Source organism: Euprymna scolopes, chromosome 13 (assembly GCF_053919585.1).
Source record: "Euprymna scolopes isolate OS-2025 chromosome 13, ASM5391958v1, whole genome shotgun sequence".
In the NCBI taxonomy this organism is placed as follows: domain Eukaryota; kingdom Metazoa; phylum Mollusca; class Cephalopoda; order Sepiida; family Sepiolidae; genus Euprymna; species Euprymna scolopes.
In genome coordinates this window covers 120,372,498-120,390,023 of record NC_136494.1, presented here as the reverse complement: position 1 = coordinate 120,390,023, position 17,526 = coordinate 120,372,498, and the positions used below count along the sequence as shown (strand labels likewise).

General features: G+C 35.9%; 1 protein-coding gene across 1 annotated transcript in view; it reads left to right on the top strand.

The window, feature by feature from the left end:
* The window catches only part of LOC145292172 (tether containing UBX domain for GLUT4-like), a 189,785-nt gene that overhangs the window by 78,545 nt on the left and 93,714 nt on the right, over positions 1–17,526 (top strand). Inside the window, exon 13 of the mRNA XM_080138434.1 lies at positions 4,837–4,899. Within this exon, the coding sequence (XP_079994560.1) occupies positions 4,837–4,899 (63 nt within the window). The remainder of the gene's footprint in view (positions 1–4,836; positions 4,900–17,526) is intronic.

Below are 17,526 nucleotides of genomic sequence, written 5' to 3'. Positions count from 1 at the left end.
GAAGGGCTTTATTATATCACTGCTGAGTTTTACTTTTGTCATGTCCAGCAACTCAAAAACCAAAGTGGAATAATCGATAAATAAATAAAAATTAGTTTGAATGAAACTGTTTTTAAAAAAAAAATAATAAATATTCGTCTAAACTCCTTCTTGCCAACTCTTGACTTCAACTGTAATCTTCACCAACCGTGCTCTCTCAACTGTCCAAATAAAAAAAAAAACGCCCTGTGATTTTTACCTTCATTCCTTTATATTCTCCTGAACGTTGAAGGTTCACTTTTCAGTGTGAGTGACTGAAAAATACAATTGTGAATTACTTAGGACCTCTATCCAGTCATGGCTGACAGAACAAGAGCATGCTACCCTCATGAAGTAAATAAAGGGTTCCGCTCGAAATTCTGTCCAAATTCTCAAGTTCGACAGAAACCTTACTGAGTTCGACAAGATACACTTGAAGAAGGTCTTTTTTTTTTTTTTTTTTTTTTTTTTACACAGTGATCACCACTTATCAAGGCCCGGAAGCCACTTGGGATAAGGGTTAGAGGTCTGAGATTACATCGATCAAAACGTTGTGAAAATCACACTCAAGATGAGAACAGTAGTCCGATGAATCCAAATAATACAAAAATAAGTTCCTTCACTATCAAGCAGAAGTTTAATTAAAAGTAAAAATCAATTTTATTGTATTTTGCATGAGACACCATGGTTTTTGGTGAAAAGTTAACGAAAATGAGAGAGGTAATTTTCCAAAGAGGTCAGACTCCCAGATAATGTGCCGCCCCCAACCAACTTATGAATATCATAGGATTCAAGGTAAAACTCCACACATGTTAAAATGGTTTTCGAAATAACATTATCTTTTTAAAAGTTATTTTTAACATGAAGAAGGAGCATTACAAGCGTACGCTGTATTTTCGTGGACATCAGCAACGTTACATACCTAATGTGCTTCAAGTTGTATCTTTTTTATTTGTAGGCCAACTTTTAAAAGAATTACATTGATGGAAAGAGAATAGAATAAGCTTTCCAATGATGTTAATTCATTTTTCTTTTATGCATTCAATGTTTTTATGCTTAAAGTTAAAAATGAAAAAAAAAAACAGTAAAAAATGACGACAGCAAAAAGGGAAACTATTTTTTCAATGTTTACATTTCATACGTTACGTTTGGATATCTATGTGCGGGGTCAAATTTGATTGGATATGGCTGAAATTTTACTGGCTATATAAGCATAGAAGTCCATTTCTACTGGACTTTGATTTATATTTTTGCGACCACAGGAAGCAAAGTTATGACCGAGCAAAGTTGACGAAAAATATTTCAAAATTGATATGATAAATCGGTATATATCATCCATTTTCATATAGATAATAGTTTAAGAATTATTTTCATGTATAATATGTAAATATTCGATAATTATTAATTGTGCAGAAATTTCTTATTTTTTATAGAAATTCAAACCCTCTTGGGGAAAACGGATTGCTATGCGCTCAGCTGGCTAATGAATAATAAAAAACTTTTTTTTTTTTTTCTTGCTTTCAAATCGAAAGCAGAAAAATCAGTTTCATTTTTTATTCTGTTTGTCAATATAAAAAAAATTTTTCAAGTTTTTCAATTTTGATTTACTATTTTTAACGTTTTTAGTACACATGTACTAAAAGCGTTAAAGAACAACAAAATGTACTAAGTACATGCGTTTCTATTATCGTTGTATTTATAACTTCTTATTTGTACTTAAGGTGGAATTGTTTTAGTAGTAGCAAAAAACAAACAAATATATAACCAATAAAAGGTACTTGTGCACTTATGCTACCATGCTGAAATAATAACGTTATGTAGAAACCCATTCTTAACATGGGGAAGGAAGGGTGTTTTGTTAACTATTCTGTACTTTCACCTAACAATTAAATAAAAAAGATATCGTGAAACTTGAATTTATTTTTAATTCATTGTCAAGACAATTTTTTCGAATCTGTAAAACAAATGTTTTTTTTTTTAACAGAGGATGTCTAAATAATAATAATAATAATAATAATTAGGCGGTTCGATAAAGAATTTCATTGTGATGCATTTTGTAAATTTTTACCTTGTTTCCACCTTAACATTTGTCTTTAAAATGACTACCTTTCAAGGTTTTTCAGGGATGCTGAAAACAAATATCGCATTTAAATTTTCCGCAAATAAGTAGTCTTCCAGATATTAAGAAATGTCATTTCTTATATTATTGCTGGTGTGGTAGCTATCTTGGTACATGCGTTTGTGCATAGTTTCTCGGAGTTACGTTTGCGCGCTCGCACGTACCAAGATGGCCACCAGCGATAACATAATAAATGACATTGCTTAATATCTGGAAAACTACTTATTTGCAGAAAATTTAAATGCGATATTCGTTTTCAGCATACCCTAAAACCTCTAAAAGTAATCATTTTAAATGTTAAGGTGGAAACAAGGTAAAAAGAATTACTGTTTTATTTCTTTGTCTACATAATTGAATTTTCAGTAAAACAACAGAATAGAAATGATGAAAATTACCATCAACTGGTGAATATATAGTTGTTGCTTATCAGGATTCCTGGTATCCTGGTACTGTGAAAGCTACATCAAGGATTCATGTAGAGTACGATTTATGGTTGCATCTCAGAAAATAGGGGTATATTTTGGGCCAGAAAGAGGATTTACAAAATTAAAAATTAGACTGGTCCCAAAATGCATGAGTTCTGGTCGACTATGGGAATTCCCATCTTTTACAGAAATTCAAAATCTATATGAAAAATTTTCTTTGATTTATTTCTGAGATTAATTCATATCTACTCAATTTTTTTTTCTTTGAGGGAAGTAGTAAATACTGGCCATGAATGCTCTTCAGGCATTTAATGGCTACACCCAAGATTAAGCTCTCCTTTAGTGAGGAGGCAGGAAAATGCCTGCTCTCAATAAAGCTATATTTAAATACCAGTATAATACTTAGTTTTGTTCATGAATAGACACCCACTGTATGATACCATGTGCCAGTTTATTTGTACATCTGAATTTATAAGTCATGGCTTATGGTAAAGAGATACATCAGATTTGACTGCATAATCAGAAAGTGCACACAATTTTACATAAGAGTGCCAAGTTTCATGAGAATAGCTTGAAAAATAAATAAATGGTGGCAAAATTACAGAATTTCTTGAAATGTTGAGGTCCGTAATTTAGCCCACTTTTTCTAAAGAAAAATGTCCACGGAAAAGCATAAATTTTGGCATTTAAAATTCTCAACTTTTTAAACTACTGATGGTATTTGCATAATTCAAATGGTTTTAAGCATCTTTTACATAGCTTATTTTTGCATGCAAGTTGATAAAATAACAATTATCTAAAAAGAAAAAAATCAACTTGTAATGCTAGAAGAAGGTTGGGAGCTTTTTTGTTTAAACTATTCTAAACTTTCACTTAACAAGTTAATAAGCAATTTGACATGAAATCTTTTTAAATTCCAAACGTGTTCACACTATCTTTCAGGGAAATCTTAACATTTGTCAACATGACAGACTGAATTCTCTCCTATTTTCAGATAACTCTTCAAAATTACTTAATATGATAAAACTACAATTTTCGATAATATTGATTCTTATTCTTAATTAAACTTCTATTTGATAGGTTTTTGTAGTTTTTGATAAAGACACTTATTTTTGCCTTATATGTAAGTGTATCAAAGAGTTTTTATTTGGAATGCGATTCAGTATTTTTATTTGTATAAGCACCATTGTTTATATCCATAGAAACAAACAATATTATGTATATTAAATTAAAAAACACACTAACATTAAAAAATAAACCGCTTATCGCTAAAAATAAGAATTTAAAGTAACCCCCTCCAAAAAAAAAAAAAAAGACCACGAGAGAAAAAAATGTACATTTATTAAAAGAAAAGATTAAATTTTGTTTACATCCCAATTTTATCAAAATAGCCCCAAAATAAATGAGATATCATGTTGCAGTTGAAGAGATTTTCACTGTACTTGCTTATTTTCACACACTAAACTCTAAGCTGGTTTGTGATACCTTGTTGTATCTATTTATTAAAACACAAAGCTGTTCTTGTCCCTTATCATATTTTTCATTTGTGCTTAAGATTAACAATTTGCTCCTGTTTCAAGTATTGTGAAGAGTTGCAAAAAGTAGGAAAAAAAAAAAAGAACAAAAAAAAAAACGAAGCTAGTGGGGTCATTTAAAATCTGTTGAGAACCATTGCAATGGTTGGTTGTATGATTTTCTAATTCATGTTGTTAACTTGATGATTGGAGATTTATAAATTTTGTGAGAAAAAAAGAAGAAAAAAAAAACAATTTGGAGAACATTTTTTTTTTTTTTTTTTTTTAAATTTTAAATAATCCATATAGGATTAATGCCCTTTCCAAAGAATGAAAACTACTGTTACCAAAAATTTTTTTCATATCATATTTTTCATTTGTGCTTAAGATTAACAATTTGCTCCTGTTTCAAGTATTGTGAAGAGTTGCAAAAAGTAGGAAAAAAAAAAAGAACAAAAAAAAAAAACCGAAGCTAGTGGGGTCATTTAAAATCTGTTGAGAACCATTGCAATGGTTGGTTGTATGATTTTCTAATTCATGTTGCTAACTTGATGATTGGAGATTTATAAATTTTGTGAGAAAAAAAGAAGAAAAAACAATTTGGAGAACATTTTTTTTTTTCTTTTTTTTTTTAAATTTTAAATAATCCATATAGGATTAATGCCCTTTCCAAAGAATGAAAAATACTGTTACCGAAAATTTTTTTGTAATTATTTAATCCTTTTTAAACCTATTCAAAATTTTTCTTTCTTTTTTAAAGTGTTTTCCCTTTACAAGTTTGTGAAAGAGCACTTGGAGGACAAAAAGATGGATTTCTATATATGTGAGTATTTATCAAAGACTTTCATATATTTCTACCGACAAACAATTTTTTGAAACTGTGTGCATTTTTTTAATTTCCTGATATACTGAAATATGGCAGAATCATGTTGATGCACGATTTACTGCTAGTTCACCAAAGTTAAGCACCATTGAACCTGGTCAGTATCATATGAGTAACCATTTGAGAATACCAGGCACTTTATGTAGGTAGGATGTTGAAATTTCTCTGAAAGAACTGCAAAAATGTAACAGCATTATCTCCCCTGACCGTTCCTGTGACTGGAGACTGTTTGTGAATTTAATGTTTCCTAGAGAAAACCAATTCAATCTGCCCGGATGAATGCCACTTTGTATTGAATGTTAGAAATTTTTTGGAAGGTTATTTCTAGAAAAAAAAACCCCCCAAAAAACACTTTTATCTGAGAAGAATCAGTTTTTTTTTTTTTTTTTTTTTTTTTTGATAAAAGTAGTGACAAACCAAACAAAGGCAATTATTGCATTCAAATATATATTACAATTCTAAATACAACAAAGAGATACTTTGTAGGTTTCTTGTGATTTCTAAAAACTGTCCTGGAAGGTGTTACTTTTTTTTTTTCAAGAAAGTTAATTTAGCAGAGGCGAAGTGCTCTTCCTTTCTTTTGTTTTGTTGTGTTAGAAATTAACTTCATCCAATATTTGAGTTCCCTTTTCAAACTCTTTTGTGAAAGTTTGTATAGAACCTCTCCTCTTAAGTAAAGTGTGTAAAAAAGCAACATAAATTATAATAAACATACTTATGCAAATTGCCAAACATCTTATTCAGAATATTTCCAACAAATGATATACTAAGCAAACATCTGAAAGATTCAATTATTCTTAATATTTGATATAGATTGACACCATTAAGTTGGTACATTTTCATGTAACTCAAATAACTTTAATCTCAGTTTTATCTGAATATTATGAAATTTCATCCACAAATATCGCACAACTACTGCTACTATTATTTGGTTTGTATGTTGTTGCAAGTGTGCACTCCATGCGGTCCCGTTTGTATTAGTTGAAATGGCCTGAAAAATAAACAAAGATTATATTGTCTGAACAAGATGAATCTGACTAATTTATTTAAAATTAAAAATAAATTTTTTTGCTCACTTTAAAGATCTTTTAAATGTTGCAATTAAAAACCAAGATTTTTCTCTATAATGACTGAAATTTCACCTACTCAGAACAGATCATAGCATTTATGAGTACCATATGCTTTACAAGCACTATATAAATTATCCAACACACCGTATAAACTGTCCAATGCGTTATGAATCACGCAACAAGTACAATTGAATGAACTTTTCAGTGCTCTTGCAAATAATTTCAAAATGCACACAAGACACTGTCACGGTCCTAAGCCTGGAGAACGCCAGGGGAAGAAAAATGAGACGCAAGCAGTGGACGTAAGTCCAGGATAGAAAGAAACCAAACAACCGCGATACTGCTTGGGTCAAGATATTTTTAGAATTGATGAAAGGCCATGCCAAGGTCACATAGGGAATACCAGGGATAGCTGGAAAGAAGGAGGGGTAGAGATAAGAAAATAAAGAAAGAGAAGGAGATTCTGGGTTGGTCACTCGACACGAGTTATGTTTCTCTTGCCTCCGTAAAGTCAAAGGCGTTGAAAAGAATAGGGAGTCTGAGTTTGCTATTTGGCAAGCGATGGCTGTATTTTTTCTTGATTCAGAGTCGGCTTGTCTTGAGTGATAGAATCAGAAGCGATGAAATGAATGAAACCTTAAAAAGAAAATGTTATGCGATGGAGTCTGAGATGCCGATGGAAAGCAACAAATGTTTTTTTTTGCTGGGCTCCGAAAAGTAAGAGAAAATAAATAACAAAATGGAACTAACATGAAAGAGGAAATAGGATTTTGTTCTCTGCGTGTCTCATTGAGTGATTATCAAATTGGATTCTAATGTTAGAAAAAGGTTAGTGAAATTCTCGTCGTTCCTCCCTTAAAAAAAAAATGAAACTTATGTTGTTCAGAACCTGGCATATTAATTGACCAGATTCTATTGGCAGGAATGTATATTTTGTTGGACTGTTGATTCAACCTTGGAACTGATTCCCCTCTCCCCTTTTCTTACCTCCTTAATTAATGATTAACTGCGATGATTAATGAGGACCGCCTTTTCTTCCATCCTCAAACTTTTTTTTTATTGCTTTCATTTCTCAAATATCTTATTTGTTTGTTATTTATAAAAAAAAAAAAATAAATAAGACCCACAAAAACAATATATAATCTATATTTCTGCCTCCGGCCTCCTCATTCTTACACGTTGAATTTTTGCCTCATATTTTTCTTTGCATGTTTCACTTCTAACAGGATTAATTGGAGATTTGGGAAAATTTGATCAGATAAAATTGTTCCGATATTTGTTTATTCTGCAAATATGAAGATGCCAAGTAGAATGTAAGCAAAAAGGAGTGTTTATTATTTAGTAAGAAAATCTAGTGTAGTATATAGTAAATTGTACTAGTCAAAACAATAGATTGTGGTTTAATAATGATACCTATGATAAGGATACACTTGGTGTAGGTGAGTTGCATGTGAGTAGTAAATGGATAGCGAGTAAAACTCTTTGCTACCTTTGTAGGAACGCATAATTGAGAGAAGCAGTTTATTCAGAACTAGTGGGGGTACCTGGCGTTTCCCGGGTGTCTGGAAGTGTAAAAGAAAAAAAAAAGTGTTAGTAGTTAGGCAGGCTCGAGCCCATGATGCGGCGACATCTTACCACTATACTACGATGCCATAGGAAGTGAAAAGCGTTTAAATTTAGCGATGTCAATCAAAAAGTTGGCTTGCTCGCAGGTGCAGAAATAAACGTTGGCTGAAGACCAGTTCAGCTTTTCATTTATTTGTTTCCCCACAATGTTGGGGAAAACCAGCTCCCCACAAAAAGGAGTGTCCAAATGAATAGTAATTGTCTGATATGAGGGGTTCCCCCCACATTGATCAAAGCTAATTGCTTTCAGGACGTTCCTGGCATGAAAGGCCGGGAAGCTGCCTTTGCTTTCAATTAATTTTGCTTTTATATGAAAAAGCCGAACAAACACTTGAGAGGAAGGAAAGCGCGAATTTTATAAAAATTAATGTAAATAAATGTAGATGGGACATGCATTTGCAAATCGTAGATATTATCATCTAGGGAGTATATAAAAAGTTCTAAAAAATAGTAGCCCCCTCCCGCCTCGAGAACCCCAGCGAAAAAAGCCTTTGCTGGACATACAAAAACGCGTGCACCTTTTTTGCCTTTTATATATATACTAGCTGGAGGTACCCAGCATTGCCCGGGTGTTTGTAGGTGTATGTGTTTTTAGGTAAATCGTTGGCAGGGTGTTTGTTTTTAAAAAAACAAAAAAACAAAGCCTAGACGCGCAGTTGGAAAATAATAAAGTGTGAAAAAAAAGTGTGACGTTTAACGGCAGGTGCCCGTTTTTGACAAGTTAATGACGTCAACTTTGAGTGCGGGACAGTGTTTTATTTACCGCGAGTCTGTTCGCTTCTTTCTTTATACGAAAGTCGAATCGACGTGCGGCGATCGAAAACTGTTGAATATTTAAGTTTTGTAAGTCAGGCAAATTAAATAGACAGGCGACCCTGGTTGTTAACTCATAGATATTATCATTTAGGCGCAATATAAAAAGTTTTAAGAAGTTGTGAGGCTGTAACCAAGTTATGGGGTTGATATGCCGTTATAGAGAAAGAGCCAAAAGAACGAAAAAATAGGACGATCAAATGACTCTTTGGTTAGAACAGACAAAGGAAAAAGTATGTCAAGAGATACTTATTGTTGTAACAGTCAGAGTTTGGAGTGAGCTGGCTGTTTATTTTGAAACACAGAATTCGAGATGAAATGACAGGCGGTTGTTTATTTTAGAAAACAAGGTTTGAAAGCTGATGACAGGCAAGTTTTCTTGTTGTAAACAAATACAAACTTGTGATGTTTAGAGGGCATTGATGGATATGTATATATTCCTCGAACACAGAGAAAAGAACAGAAGGAGAAGAGAGGAGGGGGAGAAGAGAAGAAGAGAGAATTCAATTTTGGCGAATTCAGATGGTGTGAAAGTCGGGCAGAGAGGGCTTTTGACTTAAAACACATATCTCCAATGGCCGAAAAACTTATCTGAACTCGAGTCACAAGCTACCGTTTTAAAATAGCTACAGCCAACTTCCTTCAAACTCTGAAATATTATTAGACCATTATTATTGTGAATAAACCCAGATTAATTGTTTATTCGTGTGTGAAATCGTTTTTATTTCCTTTTTCACCACACTAAAATCTATGGCTCTCTTATCGGCGATGTTCGCCGGTAAGCGAGTATACAACGTCAGGTCCGGAGTATAAATTTAGACGACCAACTGATAATTCTGTCACTACCAATACCAGCAACATTAAAACGGCTAAGAATTATCACCGGCAGTGGTCACTGGAAGGACGAAAATAGTGAGCTGCAAACCGCCAGAGTCGGGTCGTTTTCAGGCTGCCGTAATTGGAGTGGAAGAGTTCTGAGGTCGACGATCGTCTCAACCGACCGGCTGAAGGGGGTGACATTTGGTGCCGTTGACCAAGGATTATCGAAATCAGGAAGAAGGTGTGTTAGCTAACCAGGCAGACGGATTCAAAACCAAACAAAAAAAAACAGGAGGTTTACTGTTTACAACAAGTTGGACCTCCCAACAAGCGAGTCAACAAAAGCAGCGCAGAACCAACAACATCTCAGCGATCAGGTAGGAAACCACCTTATTTTCGTTCTTATCACTTTCTTTTGCTTGTCAGCATTCGTTTTTGGACTTCTTGTGGGCTTTTTCAAAGAGCGCTTATATTTTTTTGTTTTGTCTATTGTTATTTAATACGTAATCCGCTAGGACTACTACCATGACCAATGAAAACGGTAGGTCTGTAGAGGAATTAGGACGTAGGATTGAAGAAGGGGGACGGCTAACCCCAAAACTTAACGTAACGGGATCCAGAGTCCCACTGTTCACAGGTTTGGCTGTGGAGTTGGGACCCTGGCTCAAAGCAATAGAGAAGAAAGGGCGCATCTATAACCTGTCGGATACCGATATGATTTCACTGGCATACGACTATACCGAGGATGCTGCTTCAGAATGGATTGGAGAGTATTTGGATAAATACAAATCCCAAACCAACTGGAAGATGTTTGAAAATGACATCCAGCGGCACTTCGGCAGTCACTCGAGCCGAACGGAGGCAGCTCGAGCGCTGGTAGGTGTGAGGCAGAGGGGTGGCGAATCCATCGCTCACCTAGAGGGACGCATGAGCGTTCTCGCTAAGGTAGCTTACCCAGATCAAGATCGGAGAAATGATCCGGCTACCCAGGCTCAGCTGGCAGAGTTCTTCACGGACGCTTTGAGCAATTCCCTGTTGCGTGAGGACGTGGCAAGGGCACAGCCTAACACGTTGGAGGAGGCCTTTGCACAGGCTCGAAGAGCTGAAGCCCTCCTCCTGAGATTAGAAAAAATTAGAGGAGAACCAGACAGCCTGGTTGAAGGTCTGCTACGGATGCGGTCGACGAGGACACATCCGAGCAAAGTGCCCTGAGCTTCACCAGAGTGGGGAAGAAGAAGCCTCGAATCCAGAACACTGGGACTTAAGGGGAGGGGGAGACACATACGCCATCCCAACTTTAAGAGGGGTCTAGTGTGCTTTGTTTGCTAGAAAGAAGGGCACAGGGCACATGAATGTAGGAATAGGGATAGAAAGAATCCACCCGGACCCAAATTAAAACTCACGTCCCCTAAGAAGATTCCAACAAGGAAATCTTTAAACTAGTTAGGGTTGCCCCAATAGCGAAAGGACGGGTGACCCCTAGGAGAGATAAGAATGTCCGGAAAAGCATAGATGGGGCTTTAAAATTAAAATGCTACAATTGTGGAAAAGAGGGGCACTATAGTTACCAGTGCAGAGACAGGGTGCACTGTTTCAACTGTGGCCGCCCAGGACATCCAAAGAGGGCCTGCATGCTGAGACCTAAGTGTTTTAAGTGCGGCAGTGAAGAACACTTAATTCAAAGTTGCAAGGCGAAAGAGTTTGTACGGTGTGATGAGTGTAAGGAAAGAGGGCACACAGCAACTAGCTGTCCACTAAGGAAGAAGGAGACATGCCAGGGGTTTGGGAAGAGCGGGCATTTGTGGGACAGTTGTAGAAAGAGGAAAAGTAAGGTTAAGAATCCTTTGAATAAGGATAGAGATGGGATTAGGGCAGCACAGAAAAAACGTAACAAAAGAGTCAATGATGGAAGGGTCAAGAAAACATATGATGTTGGCGACCCAGTATACTACAGAGCACAGGTTAGAAAAGGAAAATTAGATCCTAGATGGAAACCGTACTATAGGATAGTAAAACAAACGGGACCAGTGACATATAAAATATGGGATCAACTGACGAATAGAACGAAGAGGGTTCACGCGTCAGACATCTGTGAAGCCAATATTAGGGAGTGGAAAATGCCTAATATACAGACAGACCTGTAAGGAAAGCCACCCTGATAGATCCGGAAGGAGATTGGGAAGATACGGATAGGTGGGCTGATGAGGTAGCGGATGAACAGGAGTTAGTTAGAATTTGAGGTAGAGAATACCGACTCGCTACCAGAGATAACAACTACGCCTCCAGATTCGGAAGGTTGGGAATCTGAAGATGATATTCCACTATCGGTACTGAGAGATAGAGAGGCTGGTAATGAGAATAGGGCTGAAGAATCAGAGAGCAATGCGATTCCGTCAACACAGCCCCCAGAGGTAATAGGCGATGTTAGGGGACCTAGACTTTTGCGAAGCAGTGTAAGACGACCTATCAATGTTATCTCTAAAACGGGGAAAGTTACAAATAGCGATGAAGAGGATAAGGAAGACGAAGAGGATGAAACTGATTCTTTCGTTAAGTTATTTATGGAACTGGAATTGAGTGACTAAAATAAAATGGAACAAATAATAAAGGAACGTTACTATGTGTATTTGTAGGATGCGGCGTCTAATAATGATGATGGCGGTGATGGTTGGATTGACAGTAGCGTTACGCCACACACACAGTACGGTATTTAAGAAGACCAGCGAGGTAACGATTACTCATTCTAAGTGGATCCTGACGTTTGTCATTGATCTGAGAGCGTATCGGAAGGTTCAAATGGAACTAGAAGACGAAGTTAACTTAGCAGCGCACTTAAAGCTGCAGATGCAAAAAAATCAATCAAAACTTGGGATAAATTCTAATACAGCGTTATTTGTATCACTTGGAGGACGGTTAGATAAGATGAAACAAAGACTCCGATACATTGGAGGATATTTTAGGGATATTGGATTGCTAGCAGCAGATGGGACCCAAAAACGAGTTAGAAAGAGATCTATACTTCCTTTCGTAGGTAAAGCACTACACGTATTATTCGGGACCGTATCGGAGAGTGACACAGAAGTATTAGAAAGGCATATAAGCAGTTTAGAGGAAAATCAACAGAAGATAAAGCACGTCATAGAGGAAAGCTTATCAATAGTGAATGTTACTAGATACGAACTGACAGAACATAGACAAAGAATAAACTGGCTATCCCATACAGTCGTCAGCCTAAACGAAAGTTTGACTTTTATGGCTAGAAGAATAAGTATGGTAGAGGCTGTAACTAAGCAAATACTGGAACTGATGACGATGACAAACCAACTCGACTCATCAATTCAGTTATTGACAGTGGCAATGGAACATGTTAGGACACAATTAGATTTACTTTCATTAGCGCACATGTCACTGAGCATCATACCCCCCAAAGACTTAAAAACAATACTTGGGATGCTTCAGGCAGACTTGCCACATACTTTACGCTTACCAGTAGATCCAAAGAAGAGTCTATGGGAATATTATAAAACCTTGAGTTGTGCTACGATGTTACAAAAGGATAAGATTTACGTAATGGTTGAGTTACCTTTATTGGATAGAAATAGCGACTTCGAAGTATTTACCGTAATTAATTTACTGATACCGTTTCCTACTAATGTCACTGAGAGGAGAGCAGTAGCAAGGTACAAAGTTGAAACCGAAGGAATAGCTTTTAACCCAGCCCGAACCAAATTCATAGTGTTGTCACCTAGCGAAGCACTAGCGTGTAGCATGAATGCACTAAGAGTTTGTGCAGTAGAAAGTCCCATCTATGCAACTAACGGACACAAGTTATGCGTAGTTCAATTATTCCAAGGTAATGAGGAGGGGATCAATAAATATTGTGGAGCAGAGGTGTCGATTGATATACTAACCCCCCAAGCTATACATCTATCTGATGGTGTTTGGGCAGTTGCCTCAACTAGTGAACGAAAGTTGTCGAAAGTCTGTAAGGGACGGCAACAAGGGGAAATATTATTCATCCACCTATGACCATTATAGATCTACCTATGAGTTGCGCAGCATTTGGCCCAACTCTAGAGATCTTGCCGTCCTACAGATTTAAAGAGAAGTTTGAACTTAGAAATGACTTTCTGTCATTAACTAGAATACCGCGTGTAAATTGGTCAAAGGTATGGACACCTATCACTAAGGAATTTCCGAAGATAGAAGCTCGCGAAATTCCACCTCTTTTGAAACTGGATGGAAAGATCGATATGAGCGAGTTATTAGATGAGTTACGAGCAGTGAAGGATGGTAATGAACCAGAAAAATGGCGATGGGAAAAAGTAAGTAAATGGTTAAATCCTACAATAATCATCTTGGTCGTGATAATGATAATAGCTTTTCTAGTGTATGGGAAAAGGAGAGTTAGCTACATCAATAGCCTCCTAAGGGCTGGAAAGGATGCTAATAAAATAGATAAGGACGAGAGTAACCCTCAATTAGAGCGCTTGAAAGGAAAAGTCCATTTGTTGTTTGAAATGAATAGGGATGAGCATGAAGTGAGGGACGCTACCGTGGTTTCTGATAAAAACACCAGATCTGATCAATCTGGTACAGAATCAAGACTACCAGTTAACCCCGCATCTAATACCCTACCAACGTTGGAGATACATATGTGAAGAAGCCAGATAACCAAGAAAGAGCCATGGAATGAAATCCGAGGAAAAATGGACTATTGACTAAATAGTTGCATGCATTGAAATGTGTGTATATATATATATATATATATATATATATAAAAATTAATGAGGTTTATGGACAATCGTATGAACTGAAAGCAGATTTGAAAAACGCTAAACTCTAAAAGAGAACTTTTTGCATGTGCATGAATGATACAGTTTTTTTTCTTTAAGAACGAATCCAATTGATGAACTATTATAAATTGTAAAACCACAAAGAGCCATGGTATTAAGGCCCAGAAAGAAGAAGTGGGTTAGAAAAAATATTGAGTCCAATATTGTTTCTTTTAAGTGGGGGAGGTATGTAACCAAGTTATGGGGTTGATATGCCGTTATAGAGAAAGAGCCAAAAGAACGAAAAAATAGGACAATCAAATGACTCTTTGGTTAGAACAGAAAAAGGAAAAAGTATGCCAAGAGATACTTATTGTTGTAACGGTCAGTTTGGAGTGAGCTGGCTGTTTATTTTGAAACACAGAATTCGAGATGAAATGACAGGCGGTTGTTTATTTTAGAAAACAAGGTTTGAAAGCTGATGACAGGCAAGTTTTTTTGTTGTAAACAAATACAAACTCGTGATGTTTAAAGGGCATTGATGGATATGTATATATTCCTCGAACACAGAGAAAAGAACAGAAGGAGAAGAGAGGAGGGGGAGAAGAGAAGGAGAAGAGAGAATTCAATTTTGGCGAATTCAGATGGTGTGAAAGTCGGGCAGAGAGGGCTTTTGACTTAAAACACGTATCTCCAATGGCCGAAAAACTTATCTGAACTCGAGTCACAAGCTACCGTTTTAAAATAGCTACAGCCAACTTCCTTCAAACTCTGAAATATTATTAGACCATTATTATTGTGAATAAACCCAGATTAATTGTTTATTCGTGTGTGGAATCGTTTTTATTTCCTTTTTCACCACACTAAAATCCACGGCTCTCTTATCGGCGATGTTCGCCGGTAAGCGAGTACACAACGTCAGGTCCGGAGTATAAATTTAGATGACCAACTGATAATTCTGTCACTACCAATACCAGCAACATTAAAACGGCTAAGAATTATCACCGGCAGTGGTCACTGGAAGGACGAAAATAGTGAGCTGCAAACCGCCAGAGTTGGGTCGTTTTCAGGCTGCCGTAATTGGAGTGGAAGAGTTCTGAGGTCGACGATTGTCTCAACCGACCGGCTGAAGGGGGTGACAAGGCGACCGATCGGTTCTCGGAAAGAAGCCTTTCTTGGACATACACGAAAACGCACACACAAACATGTTCGCTTTTATAGTTATAGATATATATAGATAAATGTAATTTGTAAATGGGGCTGAAATGTATGCATAATTTTGTGAAACATACATTTTTTAAATCTAATTTTATGGATGTATAGTTGTCTGATATTTGATAGTGTTATGTGTTTTCTAGGCAAGACAATTGGAAAATTTAGAAATTGAACTGTCAAAACTAAAAGCAAGTAGAAATGGTTATATTTGTTGCTGATGGGATTTTTTGCATGCCATCAATTTGTTTTCTTTCCTCCTTATTTTTATTTTGTCAGTTTCTTGATATTACATGCCAGGAAAATGCTATTTCCCGATGGCAAAGCCTGGGTATAAAAATAAATTTTAATTCCTTCCAAATTGTTTACTTGTAAAATTACAATTTAAATTTTGAATAAATTAGGTACAAGGTCATCAAGTATGTGTGTGTGTGTGGGGGGGGGGGAGGAATATGGTTGGTTTGCTAGAATTCTTTCCAAATTGTTTGCTTGTAAAATTTAGTTTTTGTCTCTCGACAAAAGGAGGGTAGCCTGTAAATTCACCCTTATCTGTTCGTCCGTTTGTCTGTCCGCACTTTTCTCAATAACTACGCTTTGGAATTTTTTGAAATTTTGCAGAAACATTAAACATGATATGAGTAAAAAAAAAAAAAAGTAACAGAATGGATTTTCCGGGAAAGCTCTCGAGTCAAGATGAGAACAGTGGTCAGAATGATACGAATTGGTGTCATTGTTTTTTTTCTCTTTTCCTTTGCAAAACTCAACCATGTTCTGCAAAGCAAACAAACAAAAACAACAATTTTCATCTATAAAACAACCAAATCAGACACCATGAATAAATTATCTGAAGAGATATAAAACTTAAAGCATAAAAACTGTTATGAAAATGAGAATTCAGCATTAAATAACTTACAAAGGGTTGACATACTGTAAACATAACCAAACCTAACATGCGATCATGTTTAACTAATCAAATCTTTACACATATTTGAACCCCCTTCCTCTGGTCATATATAACAAAAGCTCACTACCTGTTATGTCTGAAAAGTCTTCTTCTTTTTTTTTTTTTTTTTTTTTTTTTTTATATATATTTGATCATTTATAAATATTTATATTCATTCATATTAAAATTATGTTTGCAAAGGTGAATTTTTTTTCCAGATGAGTCAGTGACTAATATTCACATATTTTTATTTTTTTTTAATGTATCGCTGCATTTTTATATAATGCTCTGTCTGTTGATTGAACTGTCACACTTGCATTCAAAAATGCATTTTCATTGCTAAACATGTACACTGAATGGATGCATTTTATCTTGGATGTATCCAAGTATCTCTGTAAGAGGCTCTGTCTGTCTAACAGTTAAAAATACTACTTTTTGTTTTCCGCAAGGACCCTGGCATAGTGGATAAAGTATTGTAACATAGTACATACACGTTAACATGTAGGAACCCAACATGTTGTAGACTCTGTCACAAAGGAGACAAAGACAAGGGATAGGAAAGAACTGTGGAACTCTCTTCTGTTTGCCTGTTTCCCAGCTTACAATTTGGTTGTCTTTAAGTCCAACATGAACAAATTCTTGATGAAGCTCCTTCTTAAGTAATTGTTGGAGACACCCCTCCAGGGGATTAATGGACTATTTCACGACGTCACTTCCTCTAGTGACGTCACTTCCGGTATCGAGTACCAGTGCCCGGCAGTTTGAGATTGGCGCGTGACCAAGCTGGACGTGTGCAAACGTCCTACCGTTGAGAAATGGTATTACTCAACTCACTTTGCATGTAATATATAAATTACGCTATTTGAGCGACACAAAAAACACAATTGTGAATTACTTTGGACGTCTACCCAATCATGGCTGTCATAACAAGAGTATGCTACTCCTGTGGATTAAATAAAAGATTCTGTGTGAAATTACATATAGATTTCACAGTTCAACAAGATACACCTGAAGACAGTCATAAGTTACATTGACCGAAGTATTATGTGAATAAAGCCATCAAAATGAGACGAGCAGTCTGACTAATCCAAAAAAAAACCCCCCAGTTTTTGCATTGGTTTCTTATGTTAAATCTTTAATGGTCCTCTTCTTCTTGAGAAAAGCCACTTGTTTTGATAAACTTTTGCTATTGACTTTTTACCCTGGACCTGACTTGGAAGATTTACATGGAATCTATTGCTGGGAAAAATGGTTAAACTTTTCTATCACTTCAAAAAGTATTGTAAGAGTCAGATACATTATTAGTTTA